The sequence below is a fragment of the Rana temporaria genome, chromosome 5 (assembly GCF_905171775.1).
Source record: "Rana temporaria chromosome 5, aRanTem1.1, whole genome shotgun sequence".
Lineage (NCBI taxonomy): Eukaryota > Metazoa > Chordata > Amphibia > Anura > Ranidae > Rana > Rana temporaria.
In genome coordinates this window covers 323,189,383-323,206,655 of record NC_053493.1, presented here as the reverse complement: position 1 = coordinate 323,206,655, position 17,273 = coordinate 323,189,383, and the positions used below count along the sequence as shown (strand labels likewise).

The following is a 17,273-nucleotide window of genomic DNA, read 5'->3' as shown; positions in this document are numbered from 1 at the left end:
CAGCGTTTCAAGATTGAATGAAATACAAGCTATAAAGAGTAGATTATATAATTAAAATATGCTGTGTGAGTGAAGGAGGTTCGGACATATACTGTCTGAAAGGTGGAACTTGCAATGTGATGACTCGACCGGTTTTGTGCGTCTTACAGTGCTTGTTCCCAGAGTCTCTTGGGTATAGTTTGATATGGTATCAGTAGATCATATCATAATCATAAATATAGAGCATAGAAGAAATGAATTTCTTAGAGGCTTAAAAGCTAGGTCCGGACTGCTGGACACTAGATGAATACAGATGAACCCTTGTGGGCAAACAAATCTCAAATGGAGTATTAAACTGCTAGAGAGAGGGGGGGGGGCCCACCGTGGCTCCCAACCCTATTGTGGTATCCAAGTACTCAGAAATCCGTGCCAGGGCCTAGACCTGAAAAGGGGTTGTAGCCCAGACGCAAAATTGATTCTGGTGGTTCGAGTGGCAGCGGGTATACTCCATAAGTCTCCCGGGAGACTGCAGCCTACAGTCTATGTATATGTCCGAACCTCCTTCACTCACACAGGATATTTTAATTATCCAATCTACTCTTTATAGCTTGTATTTCATTCAATCTTGAAATGCTGTATTTCTATGTTTTGATTATTGGTTGACTATCTCCTGTTATGGTTTGGAGGCTTATTGCAATGCCTAGCTAGTTTGTTCCGTTGGAACGTCAAGTTTTTAATATATGAACTGTATTTCTATGTTCAATTAAATCTAATTTTAGAGAATTTCTCTCTGTACGACTGTATTCTTACCAGCACACTGTGCCTGAAAAGTCCAAAAACTTGCCCCCAGTTTCCCTTCTTCTTCTTAAAGCGGTAGTTCACCCACAATCCCATGATTTTACCATCGAGACAGGCATTGTAGCGCGAGCTACAGTATGCCTGTCCCGATTTTTTTAACCCCGTACTCACCTTGTAGTCGTCCATCGTAGATTCCGGCTCCCGCGGGGAATGGGCGTGCCTATGGAGAGGGAGGATGATTGACGGCCGGCCCTGGCACGTCACTCTCCCCGAAGACAGCCGGAGTAGGTCTCGGCTCTTCACGGCGCCTGCGCACAGGCTATGCGCACGCGTCGTGAAGACCAAGCCTATTTCGGCTATTTCCGGAGAAGCGTGACGCGCCAGAGCCGGCCGTCAATCATCCTCCGTCTCCAGAGGCACGCCCATTCCCCGGTATCTTCGATGGACGACTACAAGGTGAGTATGGGGGGAAAAAATTCGGGACAGGCATACTGTAGCTCGCGCTACAATGCCTGATTTTAAGGTAAAAAAAAAAAAAAAAAAATTTTTCCCGTCGATAGGGTGAACCCCCGCTTTAAGGTTTTGCTGTATTCTAAATTGTGATACTTGCCATATTGCCCTTCAACTTTTTTTTTTTTTTTTTTACATTTTTCAATAAAAGCCTGGAATAGAGCAAAGAGCCCGTTACAACGCCATTTCTCAGTATGGTGGTGATGGTGATCGATTTCACTGCTCCATTTGATCATATTTGTGATTTTTTTGAAACTATCAAATTGTAGTGCAAGGACCGCATAACGCTCTTATCACGAATCCGAATTTGACAAGCATTCCCCATGCCTCTCGTTCTTCCTGACACCAGGAATGCTTGCTGTAGAATTTACTTTGTGCTGCATATAGGGAAGATTGTACTGCCACGTGGGCTGATGACACGCATACAAATTTTTTTTTTTTGCATTGCTGTTTTTAATGACTCATTGCAGGATGGCATGAAGACTGTTTCAAGTTCAGGAAATCTTCGTAACCTGGCCTCTAGTAATGAAGCTTCATATGTAAAAGGTAAATTTGATCAATGGCTGCTGGTTATTACAGCTTCATATTGTATGGCAAAGTGATCTGTTTTAGTAAGCATTTAGTAGTGCACAGCTCCCAACTTCCTGATTTGTAACAATGTCTCCCTTTTCCTCCTCATTTGTCCCTCCATTTTGGTCTGATCTATATAGTTGAATATTTCACTTTCAAAAAAGGTTTGGCTCTGGGAAACACTTCATTTAAAATTCTAAATTGCTGCATTTGTAAAATTTAAAAGTCAATATAAAGGAATATATAAAGTGAATCTCTCGCGCTACTGTGAGTATGTAGATAAATGTGTGGAAGTACAATGAATAACTAAAGCTGCTGAATCTTGTAACGTTCACCGAACATAAAATAGAAATGTGTAAATAAATGATTAGCACTAAAGTAAATACATACATATAAATGGTGCTGACACCATGTGTCGTATTGCTGATAAATCTAGCAAGCAGTATAATATAAATGTGTAGAATCAAATATATATAAATAAATATTAATATAAATGACATATGCAAAAGTACTCCTGTGTCAAACAGTGACTTAAAACATAAATGTGAACTGTTGCTGAATGCAACTACTCTATAATAAAGTGCAGTCCGTGCCTCCTTAAAGGGTCACTATAGGAATTTTTTTTTTTTTTTTTAGCTAAATAGCTTCCTTTACCTTACTGCAGTACTGGTTTTATGTCCTCATTGTTCGTTTTTGCTTTGAAGTAGCTGTAATTCTGCTGTGATGTCCACACTTCCTGGTTGCCTGTTTCCTTATAACCATCATACTGGGAGCTTTCTCACGGTGGTCTAAGCCGTCATTACTGTATGTCTAAAACTCCTCAGAACCAATCGGATTAATTTTAAAAACAAAACACTGCCCTGGATTTGTTTGTTTTTGTTCTGTGAGTCTTCCCGACTCACCTCTCACCCGGAACTTCATGTATGTACCTTTAAAACTGAAAGTTAAACTAGAGGCACATTATATGATGGATTAAATTAAATTTGTAATCCTTTTTAAAAGGAATCGGTTAACTTTTATGTCTCTATACCCAATAAACAGTCATTTCAGCAAAAAACAATTTCCTTTAGTGACCCTTTAACCATAAATGTCCGTGATGAAAATGGTTCAATAATGCAAAAAAGTTAAATACATAGATAATGTAATCCCATGGAGAGGCTCAAAAACCTCCTGACAGTCCAAATTTCAGATCTTCCCCTGGTTTAGTTGTAATATTGAACCATGCTGGTGCTCCTCCACCTGTCTCCCAAAACTCTCACCTCCCGGATCTTTTTATTAGGCACATAGGTTAAATGACCACCTCCTTGTATCTGTGGAGTGTCCAAACGAATGGTCCACTGTGATCCACGATCCAGTATCCTGAAATGGGTAGCTGGAATAGGGGGAGGGGGGCAGCGGGTGATCGCTCCCGCCCAAGCCCAGCAAGAGGAAAAAAGGCCACTATAGTGTAGTATTATCGGTGAATTTTTAATGATAAAATAAAAATCGGACTCTTACAATTATAATAAACAAAGCTAGCAGGGTATGATTGCAGTGTATTCACACTGTCTTACTGTGACCTCCGCTGCTCCTGGTCTGCGCTGTTGGCCTCGATTTCCCTACGGCGTTACGTCACACTCCACGTGACTTCTACACGTGGAGTGACTTTTTTGCATTATTGAACCATTTTCATCACGGACATTTATGGTTAAGGAGGCACGGACTGCACTTTATTATAGAGTATTGCATTCAACAGTTCACGTTTTGCACTTTATAGAGTCGTTGCATTCAGCAACGGTTCACATTTATGTTTTAAGTCACTGTTTGACACAAAGGTACTTTTGCATTTGTCATTTATATTTATATTAATATATATTTATATATATTTGATTCTACATGTTTATATTATACTGCTTGCTAAATTTATCAGCAATACGACACATGGTGTCAGCACTATTTATATGTATGTATTTACTTTAGCACTAATAATTTATTTACACAATATAAAGGAATAGTAGTGGTAAAACAAAAAACCTTGTGGATTTAATTAACCCTTTTAAATAACCTGTGTGTCTTATGCCAACATACATTTGCTAGTAGGTGTCCCTCATTCCTATATGAAAATGTTGGGAGGTATGGTAGTGTTGTACCATATCAGACTCGATACTAAGCATTTACATGAGTACTCCTTGTATAAATGCTCCAATACCTGAAATCAATACTTTGTTTTTTGTAGTGCAATTTAAGCCCATTCAAAATTAATGGGCTCAAATCACACTGCAAACAATCGCGTGTGATTTGAACAGTGATGCAGTGCGATTCCTGTCAGACTTGCATGCAGTTTCCCTCACCGCTCCTGTGTGAAACCAGGCTTTTCATGGTAACTTCAGCCTGGGTTCACGGTGGAGCGTGCGGGAAGGTGCATGCGATTCGGACAGGAATCGCACAGCATTCCTGTTCAAATCGAATAAGAATCTTTGCAGTGAGATTTGAGCCCATTTATTTTGGATGGGCTTAAATCGCACCACAAGAGTATTGTGTTACTCGGTATCAGCGAGTACTTGACCAAACAGTAAATCGCTGGTAAATAAAATTATCGGTGCAACCCTAGTATTTAGCTCTAATTTTAAAGTTCTTTTCTGACAATCTTGGCCTGAGATCATTATGCATTCCCAGTGTCATCAGAATGAACCACTTGCTGACTGACCACCGTACATATACTAAATGGTAGGATGGTGGTGGTGCTGTAGGATGAAGATGAAAAGCTCTACAGTATAAGGTGCAAGTGACAGTCAATTGTAAAAATGTAAATGTAGCGCTACCCCCTGAGGAGCCGCTGATTGTTTTGGGAGCGGCGTATTAAAGCGGTTGTAAACCGCATAAACTTTTTTTTTTTTTTTTTTTTTAAACCTGCAAGGCAAAAGGCATAATCGGCTAGTATGCACCGCATACTAGCCGATTATGAAATACTTACCTCGGAACGAGGTGAAAACCACTTACCTGGTCCACGCCGAGCAGGATGTCATCTTGCTCCGGCGTGTCTTCCGGGTATCGCCGCTCCAGCGCTGTGATTGGCTGGAGCGGCGATGACGTCACTCCCGCGCGGGAGATTTAAAATCGGCAGGGTCCGGCGGATGCCGGTCCTATCACCATGGATTTCCCCCTGCGCATGCGCCGCCCGCATTGCGAGGGGAATATCTCCTAAACCGTGCAGGTTTAGGAGATATTCTCCTTGCCTACAGGTAAGCCTTTATTATAGGCTTACCTGTAGGTAAAAGTCAAAATAGTGGGTTTACAACCACTTTAAGTTACCTCTGTGTTGTCTAGGGGTGAAGGTAGTGAGTAGAGCAATAAGCGAATGTCCAATCTGTAGATAAGGTTTTCTAAATACTTTATTTCTTGGCCCAACATGACCAACATCAACTTGAGGTAGACAGAAAAGGTTGATGAAGTGAAGAACTTTGCGGTATCAGGCTTGGATGAAGAAGAAAGCAATCCTGCTTTCAGCAATAGTATTACAGTTCATCGCCACTCCAGCCAGAGTGGGTGAAGCGCCCCTGGACAGACTCCTGCCACAGGCACGGCAGCCGAAGTGTCACTTAAGGATGCTGGGAGGAGCAGGTCTCTGCCACAGACCTGGCTCTGATGGGGCCTCTGCCACAGGCCTAGAACTTGGATGAGCTAAATAGTTGAGCTTATCCTCCCAGTAAATTTGCGCTAGGGTCACCGGTTGACAGTGGAGGTGTACCTGTCAATGTCCCGGTCACCAGATCCCCGATAGTTCGTTTAAGCACTTTTGGACAACCTGCCTCTGGGTTCTCCTCAAGCCGATCCCCCACCAAACGGCATACAGCCTGGGATCTCCTCAGTAGAAGGGGGACCCAGTCAGTCACTGGGGCCCCTTTGTGGCATCATTTGCTCCAGGCCAGGGCCCAAAGTCTGGAACTTCGCGTTGCGCACGACCCCAGGCCAGGTAGGCCATAGTGGTGGGGCCCGCGATGTGCGCACACCCCTGAAGGTGGGTGCTGCACCTGGAACCCACGAAGAACCAAGAATGGCTTCCGCCCCAGAAATACCCCCTCCCAGCATGCACAGCGAGGCTCAACTCCTCATTGGCTGCTGGGAAGAAGCGGCTCTGCCTGGATCCCCTCTGGTGCCATCTGCCATCCAGAGATGAGACCATATCTCTGGACATACAGACTGACCCACAGGACAATCCAGAATTGGAGACAGCCAAATTGAACACAATCAAGAATGAGAGCAACTTGCCTCTCTCATTCTCCCACTAACTTTTAGCGTAGTGCCCTTACTGAAAGTAAAGGGGGCGCTACATAAATATACCCACAATGTTGCAGTAAATTTTCAAATTCATGGAAATCTTCAATAACAAGTGCAAATGGCAGACAATGTATACAAATGTGTAAAGCTTCTCACAGTAACTTGATAAAACACCATATGGATTGCACAGTAAATGGTTGAAAAACGTAATGTGAGAACAAAAACAAAGGTGAATTAGACTCGGAATGTCCCATGTGCCACCTTAGGCACAAGTAGAAATCATCAGAAATGGTTCATAAAGCAATCAAATGATGTGTCGGTGATGCCCTTCACTATAACCAGTGACTAAATGGCTGATGCCTAGCCAGTCCAGTATGGCGACACCTCTGTGTGCTGGCCTCTCACCTTACTGCTGTAAGTTAACGGCATTGGACTATAATGGATGCTTCAGGCGGCCTCTGGGGGTTTCCTGAGGGTCTCGAGCTAGTGATGCCTTATGATGGGTAAGTCCTCTTGGATTGTTTTATGCCAGTAATAAAGGCTAAAGGAAAATTCCAGGATGTGTCGTAATGTTTGGTAAAAGATTTATTAACCACTTCCAGACCTGCGCATGACGATGTACGTCCTTTTTTTAAAGATGGATATCTCGGTAACGGCAGCAGCTGCTGCCACAACCGAGGTATCCATCTTTAGTGTGAGCGGTCCTGTACACGATAACGGTGGTCTTCGTGGCGGATTCGCCGCGGGATCGCCGTTATCGGTGGCGGGAGAGGGGCCCTCCGCCGCTTACCGGAGCCGTCGGTAGCGGCGGCGGAGATCGGGACCGGTCGGCTGTTCACTGGGGTTGCGAGTGAAGGAAAAATCTCCTTCACCCGTCCCCATAGCTCTGCTGGGCGGAAGTGACGTCAAAACGTCAGTCCCGCCCAGCCTCTTAAAGAAACATTTTTTATTTTTTTTTGTCATTTGAAAAAATGACAGTTTCAAATTTTTTATTTTTTATTTATTTTTTTCTTGCATTTTAGTCTAATTATGAGATCTGAGGTCTTTTTGACCCCAGATCTCATATTTAAGAGGACCTGTCATGCTTTTTTCTATTACAAGGGATGTTTACATTCCTTGTAATAGGAATAAGTGATCAAATTTTTTTATTTATTTTTTTCAGTGTAAAAAGTAATAAAATAAATAAAAAAATAAGACAATGTTTTTTTTTTAAAGCGCCCCGTCCCGACTAGCTCGCGCGCAGAAGCGAACGCATACGCGAGTAGCGCCCACATATGAAAACGGTGTTCAAATCACAAAAGTGAGTTATCGCCGCGATCGTTGGAGCGAGAGCAATAATTCTAGCCCTAGACCTATTCTGTAGCTCAAAAAATGCAACCTATAGAATTTTTTAAACGTCGCCTATCGAGATTTTTAAGGGTAAAAGTTTGACGCCATGCCACGAGCGGGCGGAATTTTTAAGCAAGACATGTTGGGTATCATTTTACTCGGCGTAACATTATCTTTCACAATATATAAAAAAAATTGGGCCAAATGTATTGTCTTATTTTTTAAATTAAAAAAAGTGATTTTTTTCCAAAAAAAGTGCGCGTGTAAGACCGCTGCGCAAATACGGTGTGACAAAGTATTGCAATGACCACTATTTTATTCTCTAGGGTGTTAGAAAAAAATATATATAATGTTTGGGGGTTTTAAGTAATTTTCTAGCAGAAAAAAACAGTTTTTGTCCTGCAAACACCAAATCTGAAAAACACCTAAGGTCTGGAAGTGGTTAAAATAAAATTGTGGCTGATGCACTTTTTTGAATTGAGCTCATAAGCAATCCACGAGCAGCGAGCTCTTATTCCTGCAACACTGTACATCATTTTGTGCAATAAATACTGTGGGGGCGCACATGCCCATATGACATGGGGGGGGGGGGGGGGGGAGCCGATCAGCAGGCCCGGCGGACGCGATGGCCACCTGCGATCGCTCCACAGAGGAGCAGAATCGTGATCTGCCTATGTAAACAAAGCAGATTGCCGTTTTGACAGGGAAGGACGCAGATCTTCTGTTCCTGCTAAGCAGGAACAAGGATCTCTGTTAAGTCAGTCCATCCCCCCCCACACAGCAAGCACATCCTAGGGACATACTAGACTCTTTGATCACCCCTGGTGTTAACCCCTTCCCCGCCAGTGTCATTGGTACAGCAGCGGTGCATATTTTTAGCACTGACCACTGCATTGGAGATAAAACAGGAAGGTTGGGACTTTTGACGAAGCACCGCAGTGAAAGAGACGCCTCATCCCTAAATGTAATATAAAAGGTAGTTTTGGTCTTTAGATGACGCACAAAAAAGGAACCGGATGTAGAAAAGTAATTTAACAACCATAGACATGACCTCATATAGCCAAAATAGTTATTACAGTAGAGGTTGTAGTTGCATAAACTCGGATACAATGAAGAGTAGACATGAATCATAAAAAAAAATGGTACTGTTGCCAATTATCGCTCCATGTACAAATTCATATAAAAAGTTTTTAATAAGGAATAAATGTCCTCGCAGATAGTCGGTCATTGGGGTATGCGTCTTTGTAAGCTCTATGCGTTTCGAGGGCTAAATACCACCTCATCAGGAGCTGATGCGTATGACAGTTCTGTAGAAAATATATAGAACGTTGAACATCCTAATAACTCCAATAGTGGTAAAGGGGGGGGGGAGCAAAAAAGGAGGGGAGGGAACCATGGCAGGGGAAATGTTCATCCCCCCCCCTACTCACTTGAGGACTCGAAATGTCACTGCAGAATACTGAGGCCAAGGAGGTACGCCTTTTGATGCAATGTCATGCGACTGGTGAGAACCATGGGAGAACAAGTCACCGAAGTCGGAAACAAATTGGTACAAAACTTTTTTTTTTTTGCGTCGCACCAATTGGAACGGGGACCATTGAAATACATGGATTTTGTCTTGTCATGCCACATCATGTGTCAAGTCGCACAACCACTCGCAGTAGTGGAAACTGAGCCTTAATCTTCTCCCTACACACAATCTGGTGACTGCAAAAAAGCTTCTCAGATTTCACTCTGTACATTGAGAGCTCTGGTAGTGTTGAAGATTCTGGCTTCTTAGGATAAGTAGTTTACACCAATCAAGATGGGAGGAACAAAGGAAAATATTAAGTTGAACTTGGAAATGGAGCTTTTCTCAACAGTTAACGGCAAGTTTGTGAATTCAAAGCTAGCTGACAGATGAAAGTTCACATGTATTTAGCAGTTCCTTAAATGCTGCTTTAAACATCAGTGAGATCAATACTTTGCATGTAATAATGCTGTAGTGGACCATATAAGTTACACTGTATATATGGGGTTATAATTGGGTAAACTCTGAAGTCAATGGGAAAATGACAAATGGGTTCCTGAAAAGTCTTCACCCTGCACAATAAAATCTGGCTATTTGGGGCTAGTTAATAAGAGAAGACCTGTTCTGTTATAAAGCTCTCAACTTGGAATGTTGTGTTTAAATTGCCTTTCCCAAACTAAACACCTTGATGGCTTAGTGGTTGTCTTTAGGTATTATGTGCTTGGGTAAAATCACTGTGGTTAAAAATACTCTGCTCCCCAAAATATTTTTTAAATTTTTTTTCATACGGCCTCCATCCTATGTTAGCGAGTGGGAGTCTGACCTCGGTGTCACTGTTGAACCTGTTCTCTGTAAATGTTGCCATGCTATAGGCCTCATACATGGTCTCCTCCCACTGGTACCTGGTTCCAGCACACATTTCTGTCTGTACCAAGCTATTCTTTAGAGTGCTTTCAGGGCTGCAAGGTTTTGATCTCACCAGTGTTGGGCAAATCTTTTTCTCCGGAACCTGCTATAACTAGTCAGCATCTGTGACCTTCAGACATTACCAATGCTCAATTTAAGCTTTTTACAATGTGTACGTGCTGCCAAGCAGACAGTGGTAGCTGCCTGGAAAACGTCCACTCTTGGTCTGCTTGAAGTAAAAAATCGAGTTGCATGAGCATGGTTCATGGCAAGATTGACATCACCCTACATGATTGTGTCCCAAATATATCAAAATTTTGGCAGCCATAAATGGATTTCTCCCTGGTGACTTTTTGATTCCATGCTGCATGAATCATAACGATGTGCACCAGACTTTTGCTGCCACTAGTGGCCTTCCCAATATTACTTAACCGCTCCAGTAACCACCTCCCTCCACCCTTCGTATCCTTCTTTATCCACCTAGTTCATTTTTATTTTTTTGTCTTGCCACCTGTCTTTTTCTTGCTTTTCCACCACTTTATAAAGGACACCTTATTTCCCGCATAAGCCTTTTTTTTTTCCAATAACCTGTTTATTTAGAATTTTTTGTTCAGTACAAATATGCATGTAAGACAGTCAACTGTATATAGTAAGCAATAAAGTCATAACAATTGTATCCAGCAATATCAGCGTCATTGTCATTTCTTCCATGTGTTAACATGAAGTGCCATAGCTGCGAACTCTGAGCCTACGCCTTTTTTTTTTTTTTTAAAGGCTTAATAAGTGCATTGAGAGAAATAACCGTTTAGATGCAAATTTGAACTGCTCCATAGGTGTGAGTCACCAGGGGACTAACGGAAGGAGAGAAAATAAATAGAAAAGGGGGAAGAAAGAAGGGGGAGAGAAGTTAAAAAGTCGTCTATCTGCTGCATTTACCGGTTCAGGGTGGATCTTCCCGGCGGTGCCACAACTCCCAGACTTTATCGTGGGCCTCCAGTCTGTCCTGCATTCTGGCCGTCATCCTCTCCATCAATTCCGCATCTTTAATCCTGGCATAAAGAGCCTCGGGAGGGGGGGGAGCTGCGCTTCCAGTGCAGTGCCACCAAACGGCACGCTGCCGTGAGTACATGTCGGGTCAGTTTCTTGTAAGGGGCAGGGATTTTCAGTGGGGATAGACCTAGTAGGCAGAATTTCGGGGTAAGGGGGATCGTCTTTTCAAGAAGCTGAGCCAGCAACTGCTGAACCGAACTCCAAAATGGGGCAATCAGCGAGCAGCTCCAATAGATATGTAGGAGGGTACCCCTGGCAGTGCCAGCAGCGCTCGGATGTAGTAGGATAAATGGCATGGAGGACGTCAGGGGTCATGTACCAAAAGTAAAGGATTTTGTATGTGTTCTCCTTGTACAAAGTACAGATCAAACTTTTTGCTGCCTGAGCCCAGATCATCCGCCACTGTTCCACGGAGATCTCCTTGCCAAGGCCTTCTCCCATTTAGCCATGTAAGCATGTTTGCCCATAGTGTCCACCGACCAGGCATTCAAAATTTTATAGATATCGGAGATCAGGCCCCTCTGCATGAAACCCGCCAGGATCAGCCTTTCAAAAGAGGTTGGTGGAGAAAACTGCAAATTTGGTGCGATGGATAAGGCGTGATGGCGTATCTGGAGATATCCGTAGAACTCCTGGCGCGGCAGATCGTATTTGGCCTGCAGCTCAGCAAACAGGTGCAGCCTGCGGGTCAGTGGGTCTACCAGGTTCCCAAAATGGAAAAGATTTTGTGTGGTCCATGGTGCGGTCATGCGATGGGTAAGGCTATCCGGGATCTTGGGGTTGCAGGCAAAGGAGGTGAGAAGGGAGCTGTCTAACGCCAGTTTGTGTTGGCGGACCAGTTTGCGCCACGTTCGCCGGAGGTGGGTCATGGGGCCCAACATGCGCTCGGGTTCCACCTCTACGTCCGCGCTCCACTGCAAATTGTTTGGGTGCACCGGGGCGAGCCATAGCTTCTCTATTTCCATCCATTTATTATATGAGCGCAGGGTAAACCAGGAGGCTATCGCCTTCAACTGTGCTGCCTGATAATATTTAACAAGGTCTGGAAACGCGAGTCCTCCGTCTGACTGCACCACCTGTGGCACCGAGCGAGGAATCCTATGCCTCTTGTAGTTCCAAGTATACTGGAACAGATCGGTCTGGAGTTTTCTCAGGTGGGCATAGGGCACCGGTACGGGCAGGGTTTGGAACATGTATAATATTTTTGGGAGGATCGTCGTCTTAACCGACGCCACCCTCCCGAGCAGAGAGATGTGGTGTTTCTTCCACTGCTGGAGGAGGGCCCTAATAGTGCGGAACAAGGAGGGGAAGTTGTGTTGATATAGGGTGGTGAATTTTGGGATAATATGGATCCCCAGGTATTTCAAGGAGGATTTCCAGTTGTATGGAAAATTTGCCTGCAGATGGGCTACCTCCCAGTCTGGGATATTAATCGGGAGCGCTTCCGATTTTAGATGCGTTTATTTTGTATCCCGATAGAACCCGGTATCGGTCTAGTTCGGCATGCAGGATTGGAAGGGAGGTCCTAGGTTGAGAGTGAGGATTATATCATCCGCAAATGGTGAAATTTTAAACTCCTCGATCACTGACTAATATGCCCCTGATGTCTGGGTTCTTGCGTATAGTGGTGGCCAGGGGTTCCACACACAGCGCGTAAAGCAGGGGGGATAGTGGGCAGCCCTGTCTGGTACCGTTGGTCACCGGAAATGCAGAGGAGAGGGCAAAGGGGGTCCTAACTTGAGAGGAGGGGCCAGAGTATAAGTGCTGGATAGCTCGTAGGAAAGGTCCCCTGAGCCCTACATGGCGTAATGTGGCGAACAGGAATGGCCATCCCAAGCGGTTGAAAGCTTTTTCAGCATCCAGGCCAAGCAGCAGAGACTGCCGGCCCTACCTGTTTGCCACCTCCACAAGGTCAATTATTTTCCAAGTGTTGTCCCCCGCTTGGTGGAGCGGGACAAAGCCTACCTGGTCTTTATGAATAAGGGAAGGGAGGACAGAGTTTAGACAAATGGAAAGTAATTTAGTGAATATTTTCAAGTCCAAATTCAGGAGGGCAATGGGTCTGTAGTTGGCACAGAGGGAGGGGTCCTTGTCTGGCTTCGGTATCACTGTAATGAAGGATCGTTGCATGTCGTCGGGGACCGGAGTGTCGTGAAAAATAACGTTGAACAATTTGCACATGTGGGGGAGCAGGAGGAGAAACGCTTTATAGTATTCATAGGGGAACTTGCGTGATGGTAGGGATTTAATGGTGTGCTCCAACTCCTCTACTGTGATGGGGCATTTAGGGGGGCCAGGTCCAAGGGTTGGAGCTGGGAGACTCCGCTCTGCTCCAAGTAGTCATGCATGCGCTGGGTGAGGTCAGGCGAGGGAGTATTACTGGGGATGTCCGGATTGTTGTAAAGAGTTTCGTAAAAGTCTGCAAAGGAGTGGGCTATGTCTCTAGGATGGGATACCAGGATTCCTGAGTTGTTTCTAATCTGGTGTGGAGTTGTAGCTTGTGCGCCGTCTCGTAGCTTCCTAGCAAGAAGGGAGTGGGCTTTGTTACCCTTGTCGTAGTACAGTTGCCTAAGCCTGAGTAGTGCTTTCTCCACCTTTCCCAGCGCTAGCTCACCAAGAGTTGCTCTGAGGGCGGTGATTTTTTTTTTTAGGAGCGAGAGGGTAGGGGAGTCCTGTAATCGACTTTGCGGCCTGCGCATTTTTTTCATGGCCGAAGGGAGAGCTAGGCATTTACCCCTCAGTACCGCCTTGTGAGCTTCCCACAGCGTGGACGGGGTTGTGTCCAGGGTGTCATTCTCTTCAAAATAATTTAAGGTGGACTCCAGTTCGGATTTCGAGGGGAGGTGCTGGAGGAGGAATGTGTTAAGGCGCCAGTTATAGGGTCTGCTAGTGGGGGAGCCCAGATCCAGAGTCAGTAGGACCGGAGCATGGTCAGACCAGGATATCGGTTGTATCTGTGCTGCGCGGGTCAGTCGCAACGCCGGGTTGTTAACAAAAAAGTAATCTATACGGGAGTGTATTCGATGAGGGGCCGAGTAGGTGTACTGTCGGTCGCCAGGGTGGAGAACCCTCCAGGCATCAAACAGGGCATAACATCTGGAAATTTGTCGGAATAGCCTCGAGTCTCTAGGCACTCGTGCCGGGGACACCCTGGGGTTCACCACGTGGCGGTCCGAGGTAGCTGATTGGGGGGGACTTTGTGTTAGGTTAATCACCAGAATCCCATGGTCCGCGCGAGCATAAACCTTGGATAGAAGTCCAAGCTGCCGGACATTTGGGGCATAAACCGCGCAGAAAGTGACCTCCTGGTCCTGCCAGAGACCCCGGAGGATAAGATAGTGGCCTGATGGGTCACTGTAGAGGTGGGTGCTAGTGAAGGGCGACCCCCTTCTTGAGTATGGCTACGCCTGCCCTTTTGTGGGGCCCCGATGAGAGAAAAATAATGACCATAATGACATCCGCCCTCAACGCTAAGTGCCGCTTTCTGTCTGAGTTTAGTCCGTGGACATTTAATGACAATATCCTAGCCATGGGGGAGTGTGAGGGTGGTGGGGAACCTACTTACCTGAAGTGGATGGAGAGGATCCGGGCACCCAGGAGTGGGAGCGGGCATCCCACGGGAGGAGAACCAGAGGACTTCCAGGAGCCCTGTATGCAGCCAGACGATTAAGGGAGAGGAAGGGATGAGACTGTGTAGAAAAAATAAAAGAAAACCTTAGTTTAGAGTAATACTGATAACAAACTACAAACATCTAGTCAAGACCTATGAGGGCCAACTGGCCTAGTTCAGGACGGCTTCCTGTGGGTACCACCAACCCAGCACCCAAGGGGTGGCTCGGGGGGACACAGGAACCCTAAAACAGAAGCTAAACGACCGGACCTTGTACAAGTCCAATAATCTGGGCTGAAGGTGAGGGGGGAGGTGGAATGTGGAAAGTCTCTCTATAGAGCTCAAAATGCTAACCAAGAATAAAGCTAGGGCATTGGGAAGGGGGGGGGGGGCAGGTCTTGGGCAGTAGTCAGGGCAAAGTCACTGGCAGAAGTGTTGGGGCAGGGTGCCCGACTGGCAAAAGCCTGCAGGGCTCTTTAGGTCTTCCTTAGGTGCGTATGGTGGTTTTTCTTGGGCCCTTCAGCACCTCCTAGAGCGTTTAGTTGGGTGGACCTTCTGCCAAACTGTTGGGGGAGGGGGTGGCAAAGCCACAAGATCCCAGTCCGGGAGCTGGGGAGGACGCAACTCCAGGACGTCACAAAACACTGGTAAATCTTCCGGGTTATCGCAACACGGCCGTTGTACCCTGGTGTTTGGCCGAGAGGCTGAACGGGAAACCCCAGCGGTAGGTGATGTTTTCTTCCTGTAGGATACGTAGCAATGGTTCAAGCAGTCTACGCTTTTGTAAGGTGATCCAGGACAAATCGGGGTAAAGCTGGATCGGAACATCATCCAGTGTCACTTTGCGGGCTTGTCGCATTATTTCCTCTTTCAGGAGGTAAGAGCTCAGCCTACAGATTATGTCTCGGTTTGGAAGTGGCCCCTTTGGGGCGCAAGGCCCGGTGTGCTCTGTCCATTTCTAACGGCTTGGCTGGAGGCTCACCCACCAGGTTGTTCAACAGGGTCTGTAAGGTGGCGTGTATGTCCTCTGGGCTCTCCTGCTCCGGGATCCCCCGCACGCGGATGTTTCTTTGCCCCCTGTTATCCAGGTCCTCCACGTGGTGTTGCATATCCCTGAGTAGGGAGCGGTGTTTTGCACTTTGGGTCCTATGGAACGCTAGTTTGGTTTCCTGGATTTCCTCCTCCGCCATCTCCACTCTGTCTGCTAAATGTTTGAGGCCCGATTGTAGTGCCTGAATATCTGAGCGACAGGTGGATTTCACATCTGCTATTAACTGTTTAAAGTCATCTTTAGTAGGCATGGCTTGCAGGTAGGAGTACCATTGGGGAGGCATGGGTGGAAACTGCGCTGATTCCGGTGGTTGTGGTAGGGGGTTGGTTGGAGCAGGGCCTGTTTGGGGGGGGCTGTCCCCGGATCCGAGAGGAAGGATGGCTGATCCAGGATCCATTCCAGGCCAGGGCTTGCTGCGGCTGGAGGGCCATCTTGGTGTCCCAGGGTAAGAGAGGGAGGAGGGGGGCCTGTCTTTTGTGCACTGATGGCCGCAGTGGCTGCCTGTGAGTTAGAGAGGCAGGGTTCCCCAAATCGACCCTGTATTCCAGACGGGGGGTGGCTGGCTCCGCAGCTCTCCCCCAAACTGTCCATTGGCTCCCTGTCGCGGGTACTGAGAGCGGGTGCCGGGGCGGATGAGCTGGGCCCAGGAGGGCCGGCAAGTCCTCTGGGTCCTCTAAGAGGGATGGGAAGCCTGGATCCGTCCCGTGTCTGGCGCTGTCCACAGCATCTGCGGGAAGGCCGCAGAGCACTGAGTGTAGTGCTGCTGGTCTGGGTGTCCCAAGATGGCGGCCGGGAGGCCTAGTGAGAAGGCCTCTGAAAGGGGGAAGGACGGGGCCGGGGAACTCACCGCTCCCGAGTGGTGTAGGGCGTCCTCCGATTGCTGCTCCTGGGAATGGGAGTCCGGAGCTGGGCCGGGATCGAGGGGGAGAGCCGCATCTGGGGTCCCTCAGTGGAGGTAGAGGTGTCTGGCGCCATCTTGGAGGTGTCGTCCGGCCGCATATCCGACGGCTGGAAATGGGACCAGAGGTCCGTGGATGAGCCCAGAGGGGGTTGAGATGATGCCCTGTGCTTTGTGGTCCTGGAGCCGCCCATGAAAGTGCAGGGTAAGGTCCCCAAATCTACCTAGTAGTTTTGGGCTGTGAGCGAGCAGAGACACTAGGCTGCCATTCAGGTCGGCTTCCGACCACGCCCCCCATAAGCCATTTTTACTGTGCTAATTGGTTCATTAATTTCTAGCTGTAGTGTGTGCTTATCTGGCCTTGTCTGGGTGGCCTTGGCCTACTGTACAGTCAAAGCTGTGAAATGCGTGTCCTACTTTCCATAATTGTTTCATCCGGATTTCGAAAACCTGAAATCTTTTGAACAGGGAAAAAAATTACCCTTTTCTCTTGCACAAACTTACCACTTAACATGGTTTTAAAGCCTTTACCTTAATGCATTCCTTACATTAAGGTAGAAAATGTAGTCATCAGTATTCCTCCCAACCCCCATTTACCTGAGGCCTCATTTGATCCAGCGATGTGCCCATCTGCAGCAGGGGGCAGAGCCGAGTACCACGTTCTGAATCTATAGAAGCAGACGGCAAGGTCCAGAAGCGAAGCCCACACAGGCTGCCCCATAAAAAAAGGCTTTCTATTGGGGCAATTCTAGAGGAGCCAGGAGCAGGCAAGTATAAACATGTTTTGTAATGTGTTCTTTTGGGG

The 17,273-nt window shown here is 46.5% G+C and overlaps 1 protein-coding gene across 2 annotated transcripts in view; it reads left to right on the top strand.

Moving 5' to 3' along the window:
- The window catches only part of LOC120941008 (kinesin-like protein KIF20A), a 57,885-nt gene that overhangs the window by 12,564 nt on the left and 28,048 nt on the right, over window positions 1-17,273 (top strand). For both annotated transcript variants that reach the window (XM_040354225.1, XM_040354226.1), the window contains exon 7: window positions 1,758-1,833. In XM_040354225.1, the coding sequence (XP_040210159.1) occupies window positions 1,758-1,833 (76 nt within the window). The remainder of the gene's footprint in view (window positions 1-1,757; window positions 1,834-17,273) is intronic.